This window comes from Cherax quadricarinatus, chromosome 40 (genome assembly GCF_038502225.1).
Source record: "Cherax quadricarinatus isolate ZL_2023a chromosome 40, ASM3850222v1, whole genome shotgun sequence".
Lineage (NCBI taxonomy): Eukaryota > Metazoa > Arthropoda > Malacostraca > Decapoda > Parastacidae > Cherax > Cherax quadricarinatus.
This window is the reverse complement of record NC_091331.1, coordinates 330,731-353,656: the sequence shown is the minus strand read 5'-3', so window position 1 is coordinate 353,656 and position 22,926 is coordinate 330,731. Positions and strand designations below refer to the sequence as shown.

The 22,926-nt window shown below is 42.8% G+C and overlaps 1 protein-coding gene across 2 annotated transcripts in view; it reads right to left on the bottom strand.

Annotated features, from left to right (window-relative positions):
• Window positions 1-2,790: 2,790 nt before the first annotated feature.
• The window catches only part of LOC128687144 (uncharacterized), a 69,726-nt gene continuing 49,590 nt past the window's right edge, over window positions 2,791-22,926 (bottom strand). Inside the window, exons 8-17 of one of the 2 annotated variants that reach the window (XM_070092584.1) lie at window positions 22,539-22,723; window positions 18,534-18,598; window positions 16,822-16,947; window positions 14,699-14,833; window positions 14,359-14,557; window positions 11,782-11,975; window positions 11,203-11,305; window positions 5,892-5,963; window positions 5,462-5,571; window positions 2,791-3,844 (exon numbers count right to left, since the gene is read on the bottom strand). In XM_070092584.1, the coding sequence (XP_069948685.1) occupies window positions 3,265-3,844; window positions 5,462-5,571; window positions 5,892-5,963; window positions 11,203-11,305; window positions 11,782-11,975; window positions 14,359-14,557; window positions 14,699-14,833; window positions 16,822-16,947; window positions 18,534-18,598; window positions 22,539-22,723 (1,769 nt within the window). In that variant the 3' untranslated portion in view covers window positions 2,791-3,264. The remainder of the gene's footprint in view (window positions 3,845-5,461; window positions 5,572-5,891; window positions 5,964-11,202; window positions 11,306-11,781; window positions 11,976-14,358; window positions 14,558-14,698; window positions 14,834-16,821; window positions 16,948-18,533; window positions 18,599-22,538; window positions 22,724-22,926) is intronic. The other variant, XM_070092585.1, reaches the window with a different exon arrangement.

The following is a 22,926-nucleotide window of genomic DNA, read 5'->3' as shown; positions in this document are numbered from 1 at the left end:
CATATGCCACTGTATAAGGGCAAGACATAGGGTCCTGCGAGCCTCAGTAGGTAGACACTGTGCTTGTCTATACAGGAATTTCAGTCTGGCATTCGCTTTATTTACTACACTGTTCCCTATCAGTTCTCCTGACATGCATGGGTCAAAGGGGAATTCCCAGATGTTTTACTGAGGAAACTGAAGTGATGGGCTCCCCATTACACCGGATATTAAAATTATTTACCTTTCTCAGTTTATGTTTCGTGCCAAAGAGAATGGCTTCCGCTTTTCCGAGGTGTGATGACAGTTTGTTGTCTACTAACCATTTGTTGCAGGACTCCAGTTCCAGTGTTAATACATCAGCTATATCTGGTGGGTCTTGACCTGACACTAACAGAGCACTGTCATCTTCATACAATAGGAGTTTGCACTTGACACTGATACAGGTACAGGTACGCATAAATACAGTTACACAAATTATCATACATAACAGCATATGTGTAGATAACATTTACCTGGAGAGAGTTCCGGGGGTCAACGCCCCCGCGGCCCAGTCTGTGACCAGGCCTCCTGGTGGATCAGAGCTTGATCAACCAGGCTGTTACTGCTGGCTGCACGCAAACCAACGTACGAGCCACAGCCCGGCTGGTCAGGAACCGACTTTAGGTGCTTGTCCAGTGCCTGCTTGAAGACTGCCAGGGGGTCTGTTGGTAATCCCCCTTATGTATGCTGGGAGGCAGTTGAACAGTCTCGGGCCCCTGACACTTATTGTATGGTCTCTTAACGTGCTAGTGACACCCCTGCTTTTCATTGGGGGGATGTTGCATCGTCTGTCAAGTCTTTTGCTTTCGTAGTGAGTGATTTTCGTGTGCAAGTTCGGTACTAGTCTCTCTAGGATTTTCCAGGTGTATATAATCATGTATCTCTCCCGCCTGCGTTCCAGGGAATACAGGTTCAGGAACCTCAAGCGCTCCCAGTAATTGAGGTGTTTTATCTCCGTTATGCGCGCCGTGAAGGTTCTCTGTACATTCTCTAGGTCAGCAATTTCACCTGCCTTGAAAGGTGCTGTTAGTGTGCAGCAATATTCCAGCCTAGATAGAACAAGTGACCTGAAGAGTGTTTGGGCTTGGCATCCCTAGTTTCGAAGGTTCTCATTATCCATCCTGTCATTTTTCTAGCAAATGCGATTGATACAGTGTTATGGTCCTTGAAGGTGAGATCCTCCGACATGATCACTCCCAGGTCTTTGACGTTGGTGTTTCGCTCTATTTTGTGGCCAGAATTTGTTTTGTACACTGATGAAGATTTAATTTCCTCGTATTTGCCATATCTGAGTAATTGAAATTTCTCATCGTTGAACTTCATATTGTTTTCTGCAGCCCACTGAAAGATTTGGTTGATGTCCGCCTGGAGCCTTGCAGTGTCTGCAATGGAAGACACTGTCATGCAGATTCGGGTGTCATCTGCAAAGGAAGACACGGTGCTGTGGCTGACATCCTTGTCTATGTCAGATGTGAGGATGAGGAACAAGATGGGAGCGAGTACTGTGCGTTGTGGAACAGAGCTTTTCACCGCAGCTGCCTTGGACTTTACTCTGTTGACTACTGCTCTCTGTGTTCTGTTAGTGAGGAAATTATTTAACTACACTGTAGTATTATCTGTCGTATAAGTAAAAAAAAAGTATGATTATACGAAATTCTGAGTTTTTAAGTCTTAGAAAATCGATACCGATATACGGCAGGCGCAGGGTCTTTTCGCTGGCCCATACAAGGCAGGTCTTATTTAAACTTACCTATTTTCACCAAGGCATTTGTGCAACCTATTTTAAAAGCTAGCTAGAGTGCTCGCTTCAGTAACACTATACCTGGCAGTTTCTTGCACTCATCTACAACTCAACTGCCAAGCCACTGCTATCACATTCCTTCTAAATCTGAGTGTAACCATCTTGAATCTATTGCCGAGAGTTGTTTCTCCAGGTAAGTACTATATTATTTAGTTTATAAATGCCCCGTCACAGCTGTGTATAATAGGTAATCACATACAAGACCAAAATAACGAATCTACAAGCAGCACCTTATCACGAAGACCCATGAATCTCGACTGGGTGATTTTCGACTTTTCCGTGAACTGCTCAGGAGCCTTCAAATACCGACGGTAGGGGCTGGTTGGAGGACGTTCAGTCAAGGCCATTACCACACCTGCTTCTCCGGAAATTCCTAGCAAAAAAAGGCAACTTACCTGAGGTTTGCACTCTTCCAAAGACCATAAAATAGAAGTTTAAACTTGTGCATTTCTCTCTCACCAAAGAAAACAGGCCACAAGTTCAAAACCTTGTCTCTTACCAAAGTTAACCTTAACCTCCCGGAGAATTATTATTATATTAAATTAAAGCGCTAAACCATTAAGGGTCATACAGCGCTGGAGGCAGGGATGTGCCAAAGTAGGTTGTGGGAAGTTAGAGGTTAGGACAAGGGCAAAATTGAAATCAAAGTTGGTGCAATAAGTTAGTTTCCGTTAGAAAGTCGAAGACACTTTCAATGAGGTCAGTGAAGCTAGTATGTTGGGGTAGTTCAGACGTAGGAAGTGGATCCTGTACGCACTTTGACAGAGTAAGTAATGAAAAAAGAGCAAGATCCAGTTAAACTGTCTGTAATTGTAGTTTCCACAAATCATTGACAATACAACCAACACTACCCCACATTCCTAGTCACCAACATTTCAAAATCACCACTTATCACCTTATTGCTTACAGTCTAGGTTACAATTTTTATATGTTAATAGGTTGAATAAAACAGCATTCAGTAATCTGAACCTTGCCTATGCATTTTTTTTTATTTTTTTTTTGTTTTAAATTTAAGTTCTAGTGTTAAGGAATAATATATTAGAATGCCTGTCGTGCTTCGCATATTGAGTAACTTCACAATAAGATAGTAGCCCAACCATTTTTTTTGTAACCATGAAAATGCTTTTTAGAAATAAAATTAATTTTATTTTTCAACTCAATTGAGAGCTCTCAATTTTGAAAATAAAAATTAAAACGATTGATAATGAAAACGAATTTTGTCTATATAATTTGTATGTGTGTATTTACATCTTTTACATATATGTAATATAAGTAGCATTCATATACATGTATTGTTTGGCTGTGTTTTTCGCCTAAACTATTATAAATTGGGTAGCTTATAATTTAGGGAAGGTGTTAGAGACGTTCATGTGGAAGACAATGTTGATGGTTAGGGAAATAGAGATGGCAAGAGTTTTTGGAGATATTTAGAGAGATTGTATTCAGGGAGATGGTGACTGTAGTAAGGAAGATGGTGATTGTAATGAGGGAGATGGCGGTGATAATGAGGAAGATGATGGTTGTAGTGAGGGAAATGGTGGTGGTGGTGATGAGGAAGATAGTGGTGTTGATGGAAATGGCGACAATGAAAAATGTCGTGACGATGGTAATGGAGATGTTGAGGACATGGAAGATACTGACAACAAAGATGCTGTCGACTTTGACAATGGCTCTGACAACACCGATGTCGACTCCAACACCGGTAGTGACTCCGATAACGGCTCCGATGATTCCAGAACCGTTGCTGATTCCATCAACGGTGTGGTGGACAACAGATTAGAGTCCGGCAACGTCATGGGCTCCGATAACGGCGTGGACTCCGGCAACGGCGAGGACTCCAGCGACGCTTGGGGTAGGGCGATGGGAGCCAGAGGAACCATGACTGCCCCTACAGGCATAAATGGGAGGCTGGCATGGGTGATGGGTGGCGTGTCTACTAAAGCCCACACATCCTGCATCCTCAGCGCCTCCTCCGCCCCTTCAGATGCGCCCATCACTGGGGCCCCACGTCGACGGAAGTGCCTGCCAGAAGAGAGAGGATAGAATGTCCTAAATGTCTCTCTGCTTGGATGTTAATGCCATCAAATTCTACATATATTTTTTTTTAAATTGGAGCGAATAATTTTCAGGAAAGATTCAGTACTCACAACAAATCCTCGGCATTTTTGACCATATTACCTCTAGCAGGAATGGAATTTCTAACATATCTGAATCACTACGACAAGGTCCTAAATGCACTAGAAGACAAAAAGAATGCAGATGTAATATATACAGACTTTGCAAAAGCCTTCGACAAGTGTGACCATGGCGTAATAGCGCACAAAATGCGCGCTAAAGGAATAACAGGAAAAGTTGGTCGATGGATCTATAATTTCCTCACTAACAGAACACAGAGAGTAGTCGTCAACAGAGTAAAGTCCGAGGCAGCTACGGTGAAAAGCTCTGTTCCACAAGGCACAGTACTAGCTCCCATCTTGTTCCTCATCCTCATATCCGACATAGACAAGGATGTCAGCCACAGCACCGTGTCTTCCTTTGCAGATGACACCCGAATCTGCATGACAGTGTCTTCCATTGCAGACACTGCAAGGCTCCAGGCGGACATCAACCAAATCTTTCAGTGGGCTGCAGAAAACAATATGAAGTTCAACGATGAGAAATTTCAATTACTCAGATATGGTAAACATGAGGAAATTAAATCTTCATCAGAGTACAAAACAAATTCTGGCCACAAAATAGAGCGAAACACCAACGTCAAAGACCTGGGAGTGATTATGTCGGAGGATCTCACCTTCAAGGACCATAACATTGTATCAATCGCATCTGCTAGAAAAATGACAGGATGGATAATGAGAACCTTCAAAACTAGGGAGGCCAAGCCCATGATGACACTCTTCAGGTCACTTGTTCTATCTAGGCTGGAATATTGCTGCACTCTAACAGCACCTTTCAAGGCAGGTGAAATTGCCGACCTAGAAAATGTACAGAGAACTTTCACGGCGCGCATAACGGAGATAAAACACCTCAATTACTGGGAGCGCTTGAGGTTTCTAAACCTGTATTCCCTGGAACGCAGGAGGGAGAGATACATGATTATATACACCTGGAAAATCCTAGAGGGACTAGTACCGAACTTGCACACGAAAATCACTCACTACGAAAGCAAAAGACTTGGCAGACGATGCACCATCCCCCCAATGAAAAGCAGGGGTGTCACTAGCACGTTAAGAGACCATACAATAAGTGTCAGGGGACCGAGACTGTTCAACTGCCTCCCAGCACACATAAGGGGGATTACCAACAGACCCCTGGCAGTCTTCAAGCTGGCACTGGACAAGCACCTAAAGTCAGTTCCTGATCAGCCGGGCTGTGGCTCGTACGTTGGTTTGCGTGCAGCCAGCAGCAACAGCCTGGTTGATCAGGCGCTGATCCACCAGGAAGCCTGGTCACAGACCGGGCCGCGGGGGCGTTGACCCCCGAAACTCTCTCCAGGTAAACTCCAGGTAAGCAATGTTTCCCCACTCAGCAAACACAGGTACCTACTTCTGCTGGTAGCAGGATACCCACAACACTCCTGCTGGATAAACAGAGGCAGAAGGGTGGTGAAGGGAAATGGGGATGGGAGGGGGGGTTCCATACCAATAGCGTGAGGCTGGTGCACCAACAAGGAAGAGGGTAGCGTTGTGGTAGTCAAGTCTCCAGGCTAGATGGTGGGAGTCTCGTCCATCACGACTCCATACTCCCAACTTCTGCTCTCAGGAAGGTAGTGGGAGATGGGGGGAAAGTGAAGAGATCACTATCATTGTTAATACTTTTATTATTATTATTATAAGTAGAAACGTCACTAGTATTTGTTTCAGGAATAACTAAGAGTAGTTATTATAGAAATAATAGTAAAAGGAAGTGGTGTAAGCAATGAAAAAGTAACTGATGTACTTCTGCTACAACTATTGTTAATAATTACATAATAACAATAATAATTAATGATAATCAAACTGTATGGTGAACCAACATCACTTTTATTAGTACAAGTACTATATTCGCACGAAAAAAAAATTCAGACACTCACTTCAGCAATATCTCTGAAGGCGAGGAGGTCCTTGTCGTGTTTCATTTCTACGTAGATCACATATACTCCTCCCTGCAATAGTGAATGTTATGTGATGTCTATCTCTCTAGACAAAAAAAAAAAGTCCTTGAAGTAGCCATTTGCAATGACTAAGTTCACTAAATGTCTAGCTGCAAGCAGCAAGGCCACAGATTACTAAGTTTCATGGCTGGTGTTTTTGAGTACTAAACACCCGAGTCAATATTTGACACTCTAATGTGCTTTTGAGACGTCAGCTTTAATTAACGTGTTGTTTACTTTCGGTCTCTCAATTATATAAAAGAATGAAGATAAACTGGAAAGAAATATATAGCACACTATTTACTTCACGACGGATGTTTTTTGAAGCCGGTGATGGTATAGCTATTCATCAGACAGCAACCACCCAGGGAAGTACTACCGTCCTGCCAGATGACTGTGAAACAGAAACCTGTAACTGTTTTGCATGATGGTAGGACTGCTGGTTTCTTTTTCTGTCTCATAAACACGCTAGATAACAGGGATATCTTGCTACTCCTACTTACACTTTGGTCACACTTCACAGACACGCACATGCATATATATATACATACATCTAGGTTTTTCTCCTTTTTCTAAATAGCTCTTGTTCTTCTTTATTTCTTCTATTGTCCATGGGGAAGTGGAAAAGGATCTTTCCTCCGTAAGCCATGCGTGTCGTATGAGGCGACTAAAATGCCGGGAGCAATGGGCTAGTAACCCCTTCTCCTGTAGACATTTACTAAAAAAGAGAAGAAGAAAAACGTTATAAAACTGGGATGCTTGAATGTGCGTGGATGTAGTGTGGATGACAAGAGACAGATGATTGCTGATGTTATGAATGAAAAGAAGTTGGATGTCCTGGCCCTAAGCGAAACAAAGCTGAAGGGGGTAGGGGAGTTTCGGTGGGGGGAAATAAATGGGATTAAATCTGGAGTATCTGAGAGAGTTAGAGCAAAGGAAGGGGTAGCAGTAATGTTGAAGGATCAGTTATGGAAGGAGAAAAGAGAATATGAATGTGTAAATTCAAGAATTATGTGGATTAAAGTAAAGGTTGGATGCGAAAAGTGGGTCATAATAAGCGTGTATGCACCTGGAGAAGAGAGGAAAGTAGAGGAGAGAGAGAGATTTTGGGAGATGTTAAGTGAATGTATAGGAGCCTTTGAACCAAGTGAGAGAGTAATTGTGGTAGGGGACCTGAATGCTAAAGTAGGAGGAATTTTTAGAGAGGGTGTGGTAGGTAAGTTTGGGGTGCCAGGTGTAAATGATAATGGGAGCCCTTTGATTGAACTTTGTATAGAAAGGGGTTTAGTTATAGGTAATACATATTTTAAGAAAAAGAGGATAAATAAGTATACAAGATATGATGTAGGGCGAAATGACAGTAGTTTGTTGGATTATATATTGGTAGATAAAAGAATGTTGAGTAGACTTCAGGATGTACATGTTTATAGAGGGGCCACAGATATATCAGATCACCTTCTAGTTGTAGCTACACTGAGAGTAAAAGGTAGATGGGATACAAGGAGAATAGAAGCATCAGGGAAGAGAGAGGTGAAGGTTTATAAACTAAAAGAGGAGGCAGTTAGGGTAAGATATAAACAGCTATTGGAGGATAGACTACGACAAGGATCACTACGACAAGGTCCTAAATGCACTAGAAGACAAAAAGAATGCAGATATAATATATACAGACTTTGCAAAAGCCTTCGACAAGTGTGACCATGGCGTAATAGCGCACAAAATGCGTGCTAAAGGAATAACAGGAAAAGTCGGTCGATGGATCTATAATTTCCTCACTAACAGAACACAGAGAGTAGTCGTCAACAGAGTAAAGTCCGAGGCAGCTACGGTGAAAAGCTCTGTTCCACAAGGCACAGTACTCGCTCCCATCTTGTTCCTCATCCTCATATCCGACATAGACAAGGATGTCAGCCACAGCACCGTGTCTTCCTTTGCAGATGACACCCGAATCTGCATGACAGTGTCTTCCATTGCAGACACTGCAAGGCTCCAGGCAGACATCAACCAAATCTTTCAGTGGGCTGCAGAAAACAATATGAAGTTCAACGATGAGAAATTTCAATTACTCAGATATGGTAAACATGAGGAAATTAAATCTTCATCAGAGTACAAAACAAATTCTGGCCACAAAATAGAGCGAAACACCAACGTCAAAGACCTGGGAGTGATTATGTCGGAGGATCTCACCTTCAAGGACCATAACATTGTATCAATCGCATCTGCTAGAAAAATGACAGGATGGATAATGAGAACCTTCAAAACTAGGGAGGCCAAGCCCATGATGACACTCTTCAGGTCACTTGTTCTATCTAGGCTGGAATATTGCTGCACACTAACAGCACCTTTTAAGGCAGGTGAAATTGCCGACCTAGAAAATGTACAGAGAACTTTCACGGCGCGCATAACGGAGATAAAACACCTCAATTACTGGGAGCGCTTGAGGTTCCTAAACCTGTATTCCCTGGAACGCAGGAGGGAGAGATACATGATTATATACACCTGGAAAATCCTAGAGGGACTAGTACCGAACTTGCACACGAAAATCACTCACTACGAAAGCAAAAGACTTGGCAGACGATGCACCATCCCCCCAATGAAAAGCAGGGGTGTCACTAGCACGTTAAGAGACCATACAATAAGTGTCAGGGGCCCGAGACTGTTCAACTGCCTCCCAGCACACATAAGGGGGATTACCAACAGACCCCTGGCAGTCTTCAAGCTGGCACTGGACAAGCACCTAAAGTCAGTTCCTGATCAGCCGGGCTGTGGCTCGTACGTTGGTTTGCGTGCAGCCAGCAGCAACAGCCTGGTTGATCAGGCTCTGATCCACCAGGAGGCCTGGTCACAGACCGGGCCGCGGGGGCGTTGACCCCCGGAACTCTCTCCAGGTAAACTCCAGGCTAATGAGAGCATAGGCAATGGGGTCGAAGTGATGCAAGGAGGGAAGAGTATACGGAGAAAAAGAGAGAGGTTAAGAGAGTGGTGAAGCAATGTAAAAAGAGAGCAAATGAGAGAGTGGGTGAGATGTTATCAACAAATTTTGTTGAAAATAAGAAAAAGTTTTGGAGTGAGATTAACAAGTTAAGGAAGCCTAGAGAACAAATGGATTTGTCAGTTAAAAATAGGAGAGGAGAGTTATTAAATGGAGAGTTAGAGGTATTGGGAAGATGGAGGGAATATTTTGAGGAATTGTTAAATGTTGATGAAGATAGGGAAGCTGTGATTTCGTGTATAGGGCAAGGAGGAATAACATCTTGTAGGAGTGAGGAATAGCCAGTTCTAAGTGTGGGGGAAGTTCGTGAGGCAGTAGGTAAAATGAAAGTGGGTAAGGCAGCCGGGATTGATGGGATAAAGATAGAAATGTTAAAAGCAGGTGGGGATATAGTTTTGGAGTGGTTGGTGCAATTATTTAATAAATGTATGGATGAGGGTAAGGTACCTAGGGATTGGCAGAGAGCATGCATAGTTCCTTTGTATAAAGGCAAAGGGGACAAAAGAGAGTGCAAAAATTATAGGGGGATAAGTCTGTTGAGTATACCTGGTAAAGTGTATGGTAGAGTTATTATTGAAAGACTTAAGAGTAAGACGGAGAATAGGATAGCAGATGAACAAGGAGGCTTTAGGAAAGGTAAGGGGGGGGGTGTGAGGACCAGGTGTTTACAGTGAAACATTTAAGTGAACAGTATTTAGATAAGGCTAAAGAGGTCTTTGTGGCATTTATGGATATGGAAAAGGCGTATGACAGGGTGGATAGGGGGGCAATGTGGCAGATGTTGCAGGTGTATGGTATAGGAGATAGGTTACTGAAACCAGTGAAGAGTTTTTACGAGGATAGTGAGGCTCAAATTAGAGTATGTAGGAAAGAGGGAAATTATTTCCCAGTAAAAGTAGGCCTTAGACAAGGATGTGTGATGTCACCGTGGTTGTTTAATATATTTATAGATGGGGTTGTAAGAGAAGTAAATGCAAGGGTCTTGGCAAGAGGCGTGGAGTTAAAAGATAAAGAATCACACATAAAGTGGGAGTTGTCACAGTTGCTCTTTGCTGATGACACTGTGCTCTTGGGAGATTCTGAAGAGAAGTTGCAGAGATTGGTGGATGAATTTGGTAGGGTATGTAAAAGAAGAAAATTAAAAGTGAATACAGGAAAGAGTAAGGTTATGAGGATAACAAAAAAATTAGGTGATGAAAGATTAGATATCAGATTGGAGGGAGAGAGTATGGAGGAGGTGAATGTATTCAGATATTTGGGAGTGGACGTGTCAGCGGATGGGTCTATGAAAGATGAGGTGAATCATAGAATTGATGAGGGGAAAAGGGTGAGTGGTGCACTTAGGAGTCTGTGGAGACAAAGAACTTTGTCCTTGGAGGCAAAGAGGGGAATGTATGAGAGTATAGTTTTACCAATGCTCCTATATGGGTGTGAAGCATGGGTGATGAATGTTGCAGCGAGGAGAAGGCTGGAGGCAGTGGAGATGTCATGTCTGAGGGCAATGTGTGGTGTGAATATAATGAAGAGAATTCGTAGTTTGGAAGTTAGGAGGAGGTGCGGGATTACCAAAACTGTTGTCCAGAGGGCTGAGGAAGGGTTGTTGAGGTGGTTCGGACATGTAGAGAGAATGGAGCGAAACAGAGTGACTTCAAGAGTGTATCAGTCTGTAGTGGAAGGAAGGCGGGGTAGGGGTCGGCCTAGGAAAGGTTGGAGGGAGGGGGTAAAGGAGGTTTTGTGTGCGAGGGGCTTGGATTTCCAGCAGGCTTGCGTGAACGTGTTTGATAGGAGTGAATGGAGACAAATGGTTTTTAATACTTGACGTGCTGTTGGAGTGTGAACAAAGTAACATTTATGAAGGGGTTCAGGGAAACCGGCAGGCCGGACTTGAGTCCTGGAGATGGGAAGTACAGCGCCTGCACTCTGAAGGAGGGGTGATAATGTTGCAGTTTAAAAATTGTAGTGTAAAGCACCCTTCTGGCAAGACAGTGATGGAGTGAATGATGGTGAAAGTTTTTCTTTTTCGGGCCACCCTGCCTTGGTGGGAATCGGCCAGTGTGATAATAAAAAATAAAAAATAGACCCTTCTGCTATTCTACTGTCTGCCTGCTTCTCTCTCTCTCTCTCTCTCTCTCTCTCTCTCTCTCTCTCTCTCTCTCTCTCTCTCTCTCTCTCTCTCTCTCTCTCTCTCTCTCTCTCTCTCACTCACTCTCTCTCTTTCTCTCTCTCTCTCTCTCTCTCCCTCTCTCTCTCGCATCTTACCAGTGAGAGAAGTTTCTTGTCTTCAACTGCATCGTTAACGTCAATCGGGACCGCCGTCCTCAGCAGCGCCACCATCTCCTCCTCATAAACCTCCTGCAGTAGCCTGTAACATAGCAACAACTTTTTTGTTTTTACACTGTTGAATTTACATTCTAAGAGTTATCCTACCACAGTGATATCTACAAACAGGGGAGACTGATGCCGCCGAGCTTAAGAGTGCCTGATACCGTCATGCATTGCAGCGAGGAAGCTCCTACCAGCACCCTGATCAGGCCCTGATCCATCGGGAGGCCTGGTCATGGACCGGGCCGCGGGGGCGTTGATCCCCGGAATAACCTCCAGGTAACCCTGTCTGGTTATTTCAAGTTTCGTTGACTATAGGTGAGCTTACTTGAGTTTGAGTGGAACAATCTCGTTAAGTATTGGTCTATATTTTTACAAAATCTTGCTGCAGTTTTGCAGGATCTAACTATTTTTACATTTTCTTAACAAAAAATCGAACTGCATACATACACACACACAGAACCCAACTTAATCTTTTATTCAAAAGATCGTGTACATATTTAGAGAGGTACTGACCTGGAGGACTGCATGAGGGTGACGTTGGGGTTGTGATTATAGGGTCTTGAGAGGTAGTCTCTCTCAGTAGACCAAGACGCGCTGAGATGTACACCAGTGCCACCACCGTGGTAGGCACGGTTTACCTCTGGCACCAGGCACTCACGACCTCGCCTCATGACGCTCGTCGCAAGGAAGTAATCCCAGTCGTGAGTCTAAGAGAGAGTTTAATTTGGTATTTTCCTTCTCTAGCAATGCGTGACTCATATGGATTTAGCTTTTTATGGTACTATAATTATAATATTAATATATTAATGACATTATTATAATTATTTATTTTTTATTATAATAATTATCAACAATTTGGGAGAGGGAGGCATTTAGGTCTGATCAAAGAAAGGGGAGGGTAGCTTCCATTTCCAGCGTCAAGGGTGGAAAACACCAGTGCCAACAACAACAGGCCCATATTTGTTACGCAAAGGGCTGGGCCCCAAAGGCAAGGTGCAATGGTCCAAAGCTGTTGCACAGCCACATCAGGAGGAAAACAACAGTCAAGGACCAGGTAATAAGGCTGAGGAAGAAAGGAGGGGAGATCACAGGAAACAACAAAGAAGCATGTGATTAGCTTAATACGAGATTTAAGGAAGTATTTTCAGTAGAGACAGACTGGACTACAGTAGACCGGAATGGTACAGTACACCAACAGGTGATGGACATACTACACACAATCGAGAGGGATGTGAAGAGGCTGCAAAGTGAGCTAGATGTCTCAAAGGCTGTGGGACCAGAGCAGCACTGTATGGCCCTTCTTTTTTTATTATAATAATAATAATAATGTGGGACCAGACAATGCCTCTCTGTGGGTCCTGCAAGAGAGAGCAGAGGCACTGTGTGTGCCACTAACAACAATCTTCAGCACATCTATCGAAACACGGCAACTACCTGAGGTGTGGAAGACAGCAAATGTAGTCCCAGTCTTTAAGAAAGGAGATAGGCAGATAGCATTAAAGTACAGACCAGTGTCACTGACATGTATAGCATGCAAACTCATGGAAAAGTTTATCAGAAAAAGACTGGCGGAGCACCTAAAAAGAAATGAGCCTATACACGATAATCATCATGTTTTCAGAGAGGGAAACTCCTGTGTCACACACCCACTGGAGTTTTACAAGATGACAGAAGTAAGGCAGGAGAGAGAGAGAGAAGTGGTAGGTTGCATTTTCTTGGATTGTAAGAAGGATATCGACACAGTTCCGCTCCAGAGATTAGTGCAAAAGCTAGAGCAGCAGGCAGGAATAACCGGAAAGGCACTGCAATGGATCAGAGAAAGCCTGACAGGAAGGAAACAACGAGTGATGGTACGTGATGAGGTGTCACAGTAGGCGCCTATGACGAACAGGGTTCTACAAGGGTGAATCCTAGGACAGTAGGACTGGTGTTGTTTCTGGTATATGTGAATGACAGGACTGAAGGGTATAGATTCAGAGGTGTCCCTGTTTGCAAACGACGTGAAGCTAATGCGGAGAATTCAAATGGATGAGGATCCAACAACTGGCTTCTGGAGTTTAACCCTACTAAGTGCAAAGTCATGAAGATTGGGGAAGGTCAAAGAAGACCGCTAGGGGCCAAAGACCGCAAACCTCACTCAAAGAAAAGGATCTTAGAATATAATACCGAGCATATTTTCTGAGGCGCACATCAACCAAATAACTTGCTGCATATGGGCCCCTGGCAAGCGTTTCGACACCTTAGCAAGGCATCATTCAAGACTGTACACCGTGTATGTCAGGCCCATATTGGAGTATGCAGCACCAGTATGGAACCCATACCTGGTCAAGCACGTCAAGAAATTAGAGTATGTCCTACGAGGAAAGGTTAAGGGAAATTGACCTGACGACACTGGGGGGCAGGAGAGATGGGGAGACATGATAACGACGATATATAAAATAATGAGAGGAATTGACAAGGCGGATAGGGACAGAATGTTTCAGAGATGGGACACAGCAACGAAGGGTTACAACTGAAAGCTAAAGACTCGGATGTGTAACAGGGATGTTAGGAAGTTTTTCTTCAGCAATAGAGTTGTCAGGAAATGGATCATTCTAGAGAGTGATGTAGTGGAGGCAGGAGCCATACATAACTGTAAGAAGAGATACGATAAAGCTCGTGGAACAAGGAGTGGACCTAGTGGCGACCAGCGAAGGGGGGGAGGGAAGCAGGAACTGTGAATCGACCCCTGCAACCACAAATTGGTAATTACACACACACACACCTCTTTATACACCCATATTGGAGGGGCTTAGGTGACAATCTGACTTGAAGGGGACTGGGAAAGTTGGAGTGAAAAAAAGGGCACAACTGCAGGAAGGAACTTCAGTTTTCGTTTGCACACAGGCGTCTTTCACCCAGAGGCGAAACGTCTCAATGAAGTTTCTGTCTGCAGTTGGGTCTTTCACCACATGTCACCTGGACATCATTTGTTTCTAGCAAGGAGACTTGTCTTGAAGCTGCCTCTTCCTTGTTTTTTCCTTGTCGCCGCCACTGCTTCTTCTCTTTCAGTGATGGGCGTGAACCGTAACTTTTAAATAAGTTCCTTACTATGTTGCTGGGAAGCCATTTGGGAAGGATGTAAGCGAGGGTGTCTCTGGTGACCATCCAGCCATAGGAAGGGAAGCTATGCACGCGGTAGACACGGCTAGGGTCATGGGCGGTGTGGTCATAAGAGAAGTGGTTGTACGCAGATACGCAGTACACTGAGGGGTCGTTGTCCAGCACCCATCCGCTCTGCTGCATGTACCTGCATAGAGGATTTTTTTTTCTAACAAAATTACTTGCATATGCAGTATACATCTGATAGTTTCATTGTGGGAATTTCCTCAGTTTGCGGTTACCCTGTTCTAGCGCTGCCTATGAATCAAATTACAAGGAAGGACCTTACGAGTAGAAATCTGGCGAAAGCACAAGGTCATCCTCAAGTAGTATGAATTTGTCCGCTCGGGGAAAGATCCTGAGGGCGCTGAAGAAAGCGAAGCGCAAGTTCCGGGATACTCGGGCTGCTCCTTGTCCCTCCGGCCTGAGGAAAGAGAAAGTGTGAGTAGGGGGTGTATGTCAAAGGCCCTAAAATCTGGAACACCCTACCTGAAAACTCTAGAACTGCAGACACATTCATCACCTTCAAAACTACCGTTAGAAAACATCTTATCTCCCTGATACACCCCGTCAACTAACTACATGAAAACCACCTGGTGGTTCACACTTACACTCACTCACTCATTTGATTATAAACACAGAAATACGAATCTTAATCTTAAAATAATGAATCCTAACTAGTCATAAGTTTGCCTGTGATACTCCAATATAGAAACTATGTACTGTGCCAAAACAAAAGAATTCACATTGCTAAACTCACAAACTAGTATTTAGTCACTTAGCCATAATACCAACTTACTCCATAATTTGTAATAATTTAGAGTTAAGAATTAATCTAAATCTGCCCGAAATGCCTAGCCATGCTAGGTGTCCTAGTGGCCCCCTCTGTAATTAGTATTTTATTACATGTAAACTACACAATAACCAAAATCTGTAAACCCCACATTGTAATCCTTGTAGAGAATAAACTTGATTGATTGATTGAAAGACGAGGAGGAAACGGAGGAGGATGAAAAGTCCTTGAAGGAGATTATGAGAGAATCGAAGGCCAAGAAAAAGTCTGTCTCAAACCTTCTGACTTTGAGACGTAATGTTGAATAAAGCTACATTTTGCTGAGAAATAATGGATTAACCAACAAAATATGCTTATATGGCTCTTATCCTCAGCACTACTGGTTTATTATACTGAGAGATTTGCTGACTGAATGATTGACTTAGATAACTTACTGACTGGCTTTGACTGACCGTACATAATGGCTATATTGGCTACTTGTATTGACAAGAGTAAAATTTTCATTCGTTTATGAAGATATTGTAATTATTTTTAATTGCATAATTTTCCCTTAACTGCTAGTGATAACGTTAACCAGAATGTTACCTGTGGACGATGACATGTAACAGATCATGCTACCTGTGGATGATGACGTGTAACAGGTTGTGTTACCAGCGGCGTTCAAAAACATGCTATAGTCAGCAGCAACATGAATAACAGTCAGTGATTCACGCAGACGGTTGGTAGTGAGTCATATTACTGGTAACTGGTACTACTGGGAACTGATACTACTGAGATGTAACAGGTTGTGTTACCTGTGAATGATGACATGTAACAGGTTGTGTTACCTATGGATGATGACGTGTAACAGGTTGTGTTACCTGTGGATGATGACGTGTAACAGGTTGTGCTACCTGTGGATGATGACGTGTAACAGGTAGTGTTACCTGTGAATGATGACGTGTAACAGGTTGTGTTACCTATGGATGCTGACGTGTAACAGGTTGTGTTACCTGTGGATGATGACGTGTAACAGGTTGTGCTACCTGTGGATGATGACGTGTAACAGGTAGTGTTACCTGTGAATGATGGCGTGTAACAGGTTGTGTTACCTATGGATGATGACGTGTAACAGGTTGTGTTACCTGTGGATGATGACGTGTAACAGGTTGTGCTACCTGTGGATGATGACGTGTAACAGGTTGTGCTACCTGTGAATGATGACGTGTAACAGGTTGTGTTACCTGTGAATGATGACGTGTAACAGGTTGTGTTACCTGTGAATGATGACGTGTAACAGGTTGTGTTACCTGTGAATGATGACGTGTAACAGGTTGTGTTACCTGTGAATGATGACGTGTAACAGGTTGTGTTACCTGTGGATGATGACGTGTAACAGGTTGTGTTACCTGTGGATGATGACGTGTAACAGGTTGTGTTACCTGTGGATGATGACGTGTAACAGGTTGTGTTACCTGTGGATGATGACGTGTAACAGGTTGTGTTACCTGTGGATGATGACGTGTAACAGGTTGTGTTACCTATGGATGATGACGTGTAACAGGTTGTGTTACCTATGGATGATGACGTGTAACAGGTTGTGTTACCTGTGAATGATGACGTGTAACAGGTTATGCTACCTGTGAATGATGACGTTGACTTGCAGGATGTGTGCCAGCTTCAGCACATCATCTACCACACCATCTGTCACTAGCAGCACCAGCTGGGCCTGCAACCCGGCCTGCTGGCCTACGCTTCTAAGCAATCTGCAACAGTAACCAACTAAACTGTTATAAATATCCCACCGAGATACAGAAAATTATTGGGCTTATTAAATTCTACCTCCATCAATGTCTTCTCTTTCTAACAGATATTTTTTTTTAAACAAAAGAGTGACTGCAGTATGGGCAGCCTACTCTTACTAACTGGCCTGGCTGGCAAAGCTCTCTCTTCATACACGGAGGGCCCGGGTTTGATTCCCGGCGGGGTAGAAACATTTCGACGCGTTTCCTTACACCTGTTGTCCTGTTCACCTAGCAGCAAGTAGGTAGCAGCAAGTAGGTAGCAGCAAGTAGGTAGCAGCAAGTAGGTAGCAGCAAGTAGGTAGCAGCAAGTAGGTAGCAGCAAGTAGGTAGCAGCAAGTAGGTAGCAGCAAGTAGGTAGCAGCAAGTAGGTAGGCCACTAATAACCCAGCAAAAGGCTACAATCAGAATCATAACAAATTTCCACTCGCGACAGCATACTCCGCCTCTATTACCCCTCAAGGAAGGCTCCTTGACGCTGGTGAGGGGCTCTTGATCTAGGGAATTGGATCTGTGCTCCAGTTGGATCTGTGCTCCAGTTCCCTGAATTAAGCCTGAATGCCTTCCATCCCCCCATAGGCGCTGTATAATCCTACGGGTTTAGTGCTTCCCCCTTGATTATAATAATAATAATCTGCCTCTATTCAAAAGTCTAAATTTGCTCACCATAAAGAACAGCCACACTTATTCATGTGCCTACTACATACATAGAACAATACACGCAAACTTCTCCTCACCAACTTTAACAGGACACACGACCATAACACAAGACACAGATCTCTTTTTGATGTACCACGTGTCCATATCACACTGTGTAAAAACTTTATGCACATAAAGGGCCCCAAAATTTGGAATTCATTACCAGAACATACTAAAGTAACCAGGCATGAAAATCAATTTAAGACTCTTCTCAAAAACCACTTACTCGCCCAGGACTAAATAATCAACACTCAATATTTAACATTACCAATAATTCTCCCAATTACTTCAAGACAGCATACAGTAAATTGATCATCTTGTCGTATTACATTGTAATACGTCAAATTTGTACAACTATAATGCTTCAATGTCGAAATGTTCAAATATCATTGTTTCAAATACTCAATTGTACTTCATATTGTAAACTGTTTACGGTAATTTGTATACACTGAACCTTTCACTGCTTAGTTAATTTTAAGTTAATTTTAAGCCTGCCCATAATGCTCTGCATACAAGGAGTTTTTGGCATGTACACCCAACTACTATAATTCCTTGTACAACTATGTATCATGTCCAAATAAACTATATGAATATGAATATATATAATTCAAGACCACATATAAACTATACTACCGAAAAATTGGGGCCCACTTTCTGGACACATTATGTGACTCTAATCTTTAAACTACTGCCCACAGAATGGGTATTGGCTGCATAAAAAAAGATAGGAAATTAACTAAGCGCTCAGATAGGGTCAGGAGAGTTTTGAACTCTTTCAACCTATTAAAAATTCTACCCACACAATCGAGAGGGTCCTGTCTCATCTGTACAGATAATGGGTTCTATCTTACCTGTAGAGATAGCGGGTTCTGTTGCCAGCCAGAATGATGATGGGGATATCTTCTCTCCAGTGGGGCTGTGGAACACAAACATTATGCCAGATTTTCTGTACCATCTCACGATCACATAGTTGTAAAGAATTAATTTTTGCAATGTAAGTAGAGAAAAAAAGATAAATATAGTACTGATTTCTTTTGCAAATTTGCTGCACAGTTAATAAATTATCATTCGCAACCTGCCTCGTTGTTGTACTTGTAATTATAGCAAAGTACACAGGCTGTCTTGACTAATTTGTTAGTTCTAGACTGAAGCATCATGTAAGCCTTATGATTAGTGTGCCCGATAATGCATTGCATAATTACTGGCGTATATATCAGAGTATTTGTCAGATTATGTATATCCGCTCGAACTTCTTTGTATAAAATATAAAAAAAATATTTAAGAAAAATGCAGCCACAGTGTACAGTTTATAATTATGATATTATACAATGTTAGGGTGATGATTGAAGGTTTGAAGGTGCTGCAACATGCTGTCGGGGTTGCTTTTTCTTTGTCATAAAACAGTGTTTCTATGTTTGTGCACTTATTTATTCACGTAGCTGGGGTTTAGCTCCAGTTCCTGGGCTCGTCTCTTAAATGTGGATCTTAGTCTTGCTTCTTAATAATATTGAGTTGACAGGCGTAGTTGTTTTTCCATTTTTTTTTTTTTGAGTTTTTAACATGTCTTTGTTTTAATTATTGTCTAGGGTTTATTTTCCCTATTTCTTTTTCCGTCTCGTTCAACTGTTTCACTTCCCAAATACCAAAGTACTCTGTCAATGCTTCTATCACAAATTTTTCTCAGAATATGCATCACGTGCAGAATAATCAAGCTAGAGTTCTAGCAGCTCCTCTTGCATACCTGCCCCAGCCTGCAACACCAGAGCATTTGCGGTGAAAGGATTCCGAAGACACACTAATCCAACTTCACTAAGGTTTGGGAAATACCCTTAAAGTTCCTCTTCCAGTTTCATAAGATGTTCAGTGATTAATTCTTTGAATATGTCACTCGTAGATGGATTCTGATGTAGAAATTGTCACAGTACTAAACATAAGGTATCAGACTAACTATTTCCTCTCTCAGACCATTATGTACCCTATGAGAAGTGTTTTCGTACTGGCCTGGAGTTTTAAGACTCACTTGCCGTGGTTTCTAACCCCACTCGTACCGTGTTTAGTCCATATGTACCCCTGGGGGATACCTGTACTAAGTTTGGGAAACCCTGCTGTAGATTGTATGTGCTTGACTATTTGAAAACTATAGTGGTGTCGCATAATCAAGAGTAATCATATCGCTTGTTCTTTCTAGGCTGAAATATTGCTGTACACTAACGGCCCCTTTCAAGGCAGGCGAAACTGCAGACTTGGAGAATTTACAGAGAACTTTCACGGCACGTATAGGTATGATAAAGCACATAAATTACTGGGAACGGTTGGAGTCTCTTGATTTGTGCTCTCTGGAACGCAGGCGAGAAAGGTACATGATAATATACACTTGGAAAATCCTAGAGGGACTAGTCCCAAATCTGCACACGAGAATCTCTCCCTACGAAAGCAAAAGACTCGGCAGGCGATGCAACATCTCCCCAGTGAAAATCGGAGGCACCACGAGTACGCTAAGATAAAACAATAAGTGTCAGGGGCCCAAGATTGTTCAACTGCCTCCCAGCATTCATAAGGGGGATTACCAATAGACCCCTGGCTGTCTTCAAGAAGGCGCTGGACAGGCACCTGAAATCAGTACCTGACCAGATGGGCTGTAGTTCATACGTCGGCTTGCGTGCTGCCAGTCATAACAGAATGGTTAATCAGACACTGATACACAGCGAGGCCTAGTCACAGACCGGGCCGCGGGGGCGTTGACCCCCAAAACCCTCTCCAGGTATACTCCAGGTATACGTGTGTAGCTTACAATGTTGTGAACAGCTACTTGTTTAGGTTCTTGAAGACAATTTTTACATTTGTCATTCATACATTCACAGCTGATGTAATTCGGTTCATGTGGGCTTCTGAGGAGAGATTGGGTGTGATGTGTAACTTCAGATACTTTTATTTTTCCGATGCCTGCAGTTTCTTTCCTACTAAGAAGTACTTTGTTGCTGGTCGCCATTTCCCAGCTCGTTGTTATTTGCCTTCCCCATTTCCCATCCTCTGTTCTTTTGCACTTGACTGGATTGATGTGCAACAACAAGTTTTAGAGCATCCCTGTGCTTGTTCACATCTTCTTGTAGTGTCTTGCTATCGCTTTGAGCTCGCATCTATTCAAAATTAAACCATAAATAGCAGATAAATCTTTAGACGACTTTTCAGTTCGTTCCGTATCAATATTAAGTTACAAAACGTCGTCTGTAGATTTATTTCTTTATTTGTGAGCTAATGCTGAATTGTTCGAGACACAGTATTGAAACTTTTAGTCTTCATATTCTCCTCGCCAGTTTTTCATTGTCAGGGAACATGCAACAAAATGGAGGCGTCTGTTTCTTCTTTAAGTCTTTCCTATGTATCTGTAAGAGTATGGGTCCTGTGACTGATCCTTGGCGAGCTCTTTACCACTTTTTCTAGCCTGACACTTTCTTCTTCCTGAATGGCTTAGAAGACACTTGTCTTCTAGGTATTCCTTGAAATATTAACACACTCGCCTCTTTATCTACAGTGAACTGATTTTTTTTTTTTTTTAGGTTTTTAGGACCTATTCTTTCTACTCATAGATTATTATATTTATAGGCAAACGCTAAGACCTCAGAGATCATACAAAGCCTGTAACCAGGTTTGATTCATGGAAGATCTCTCATTTTCCATGAATTGAAGTCGTTTTCGCCATTTCCTCATCCAGCTCATTACACTTTCCTTACACCATTACAACCCTGTGACTCATTTGTGCTCATCCTCGCATGTCAAACAGTCTGTCTTCCCGCTTTGTCAGTATTTCTAAGTATCGTGTTCGACGTGATAATGTCTTCCCTGAATTATCTCTCTTGTGTAATCGTTAAATTCAGTTTCTAATCATACTTTGTAGTGAATTTCTCTCAGCTCTGAGACTAGATTTGCTGCGAACTTCTGGACTTCCTCAAGGTGTGACTATAATGTGAGGTGTGACTATAATGTGGGGAACGCATATTCTACAGCTGTCTTGATATATCTTGTATGCGTCATATGTTTTGTGTACTCACCTAGTTGAGGTTGCAGGGGTCGAGTCCGAGCTCCTGGCCCCGCCTCTTCACTGGTCGCTACTAGATCACTCTCCCTGAACCGTGTGTGTGTGTGTGTGTACTCACCTAGTTGAGGTTGCGGCTGTCGAGTCCGAGCTCCTGTGTGTGTGTGTGTGTGTGTGTGTGTGTGTGTGTGTGTGTGTGTCTGTTCATTTATGCTTGTTTGTATTTGTATGCGAGTCTGGGTTGGTGTGTGTGACAGCGTGGGTGAGGAGCTATTTTTTTGTATTTACTAAAGTTCGGGCACAATTGTAGTGTGCTCCTACTGTAATCTATATCATAGTTACTTACATTGTGGGAACGAATGCTAGCTATGTTTTCTTATATTGCATCACACAAGGTGGGTTGCATACGTGATGAGACTTTAGTAGGGGGACGAGGATATCATTAAGTAGTCCACTATAGGTTCAGCAGCTACTGTATGAAAGCTTAAAAGGCCTGGTTCCAAAAGACCCAGCGTTTCTATTACGTAAGAATTACCATATCTCAGGATGAATTTTTTTTTTAACATCCTTAGGTAGACGGATGCCCTTTACTCAACATTTCAATACTTCCAGCAGGTATTGTAATTTCCTTACACACGATTTGAGTGTTTTCTTTCACAAGATAAGATATTTCAAGAGGACCGGAGTTTGCTAGGACATTTTTCCCTGGATGTAATCCACAACAGCTACCCATTTTTAGTGAAAGGAAGCTTGCCAGTTCGATTTTTCGTGGCAGGGAATCGAATCCAGGGTATACCGAGTGCAAATCAAATGAAGAACTAACCGGTCGAGTGTGTGGGGTATCTCGGGCCAGGGTAAAGGGCTTCTCACAGTAACATAGGTCACTGTAGCCATCATGGGTAGTACAGAACACCCGCCTCGCCGCTTCTGGCTGTAACTCCTTCCTCCCGTCTCCACTGGTAGCTACCTCCTGCAGCCACCACTTATTGTAGTTGCAACCTCCCGTTTCTGGTCAGGAAAAAAAATGTTGAAACGCCACACAATTACTGCTTATTTTCATGGTAATGAGTAAGTTATTCACGCTGATGAGTGTGTCATTATACGAGTTAATGTGTAGCGGAAGGTCGGTAAATGGTGAATTCTATTGCTGCTGTAAATCCCTCCGTCAGAAGTAGAAAGACGATGTTACCGAGGGATACAGAACAACTAAG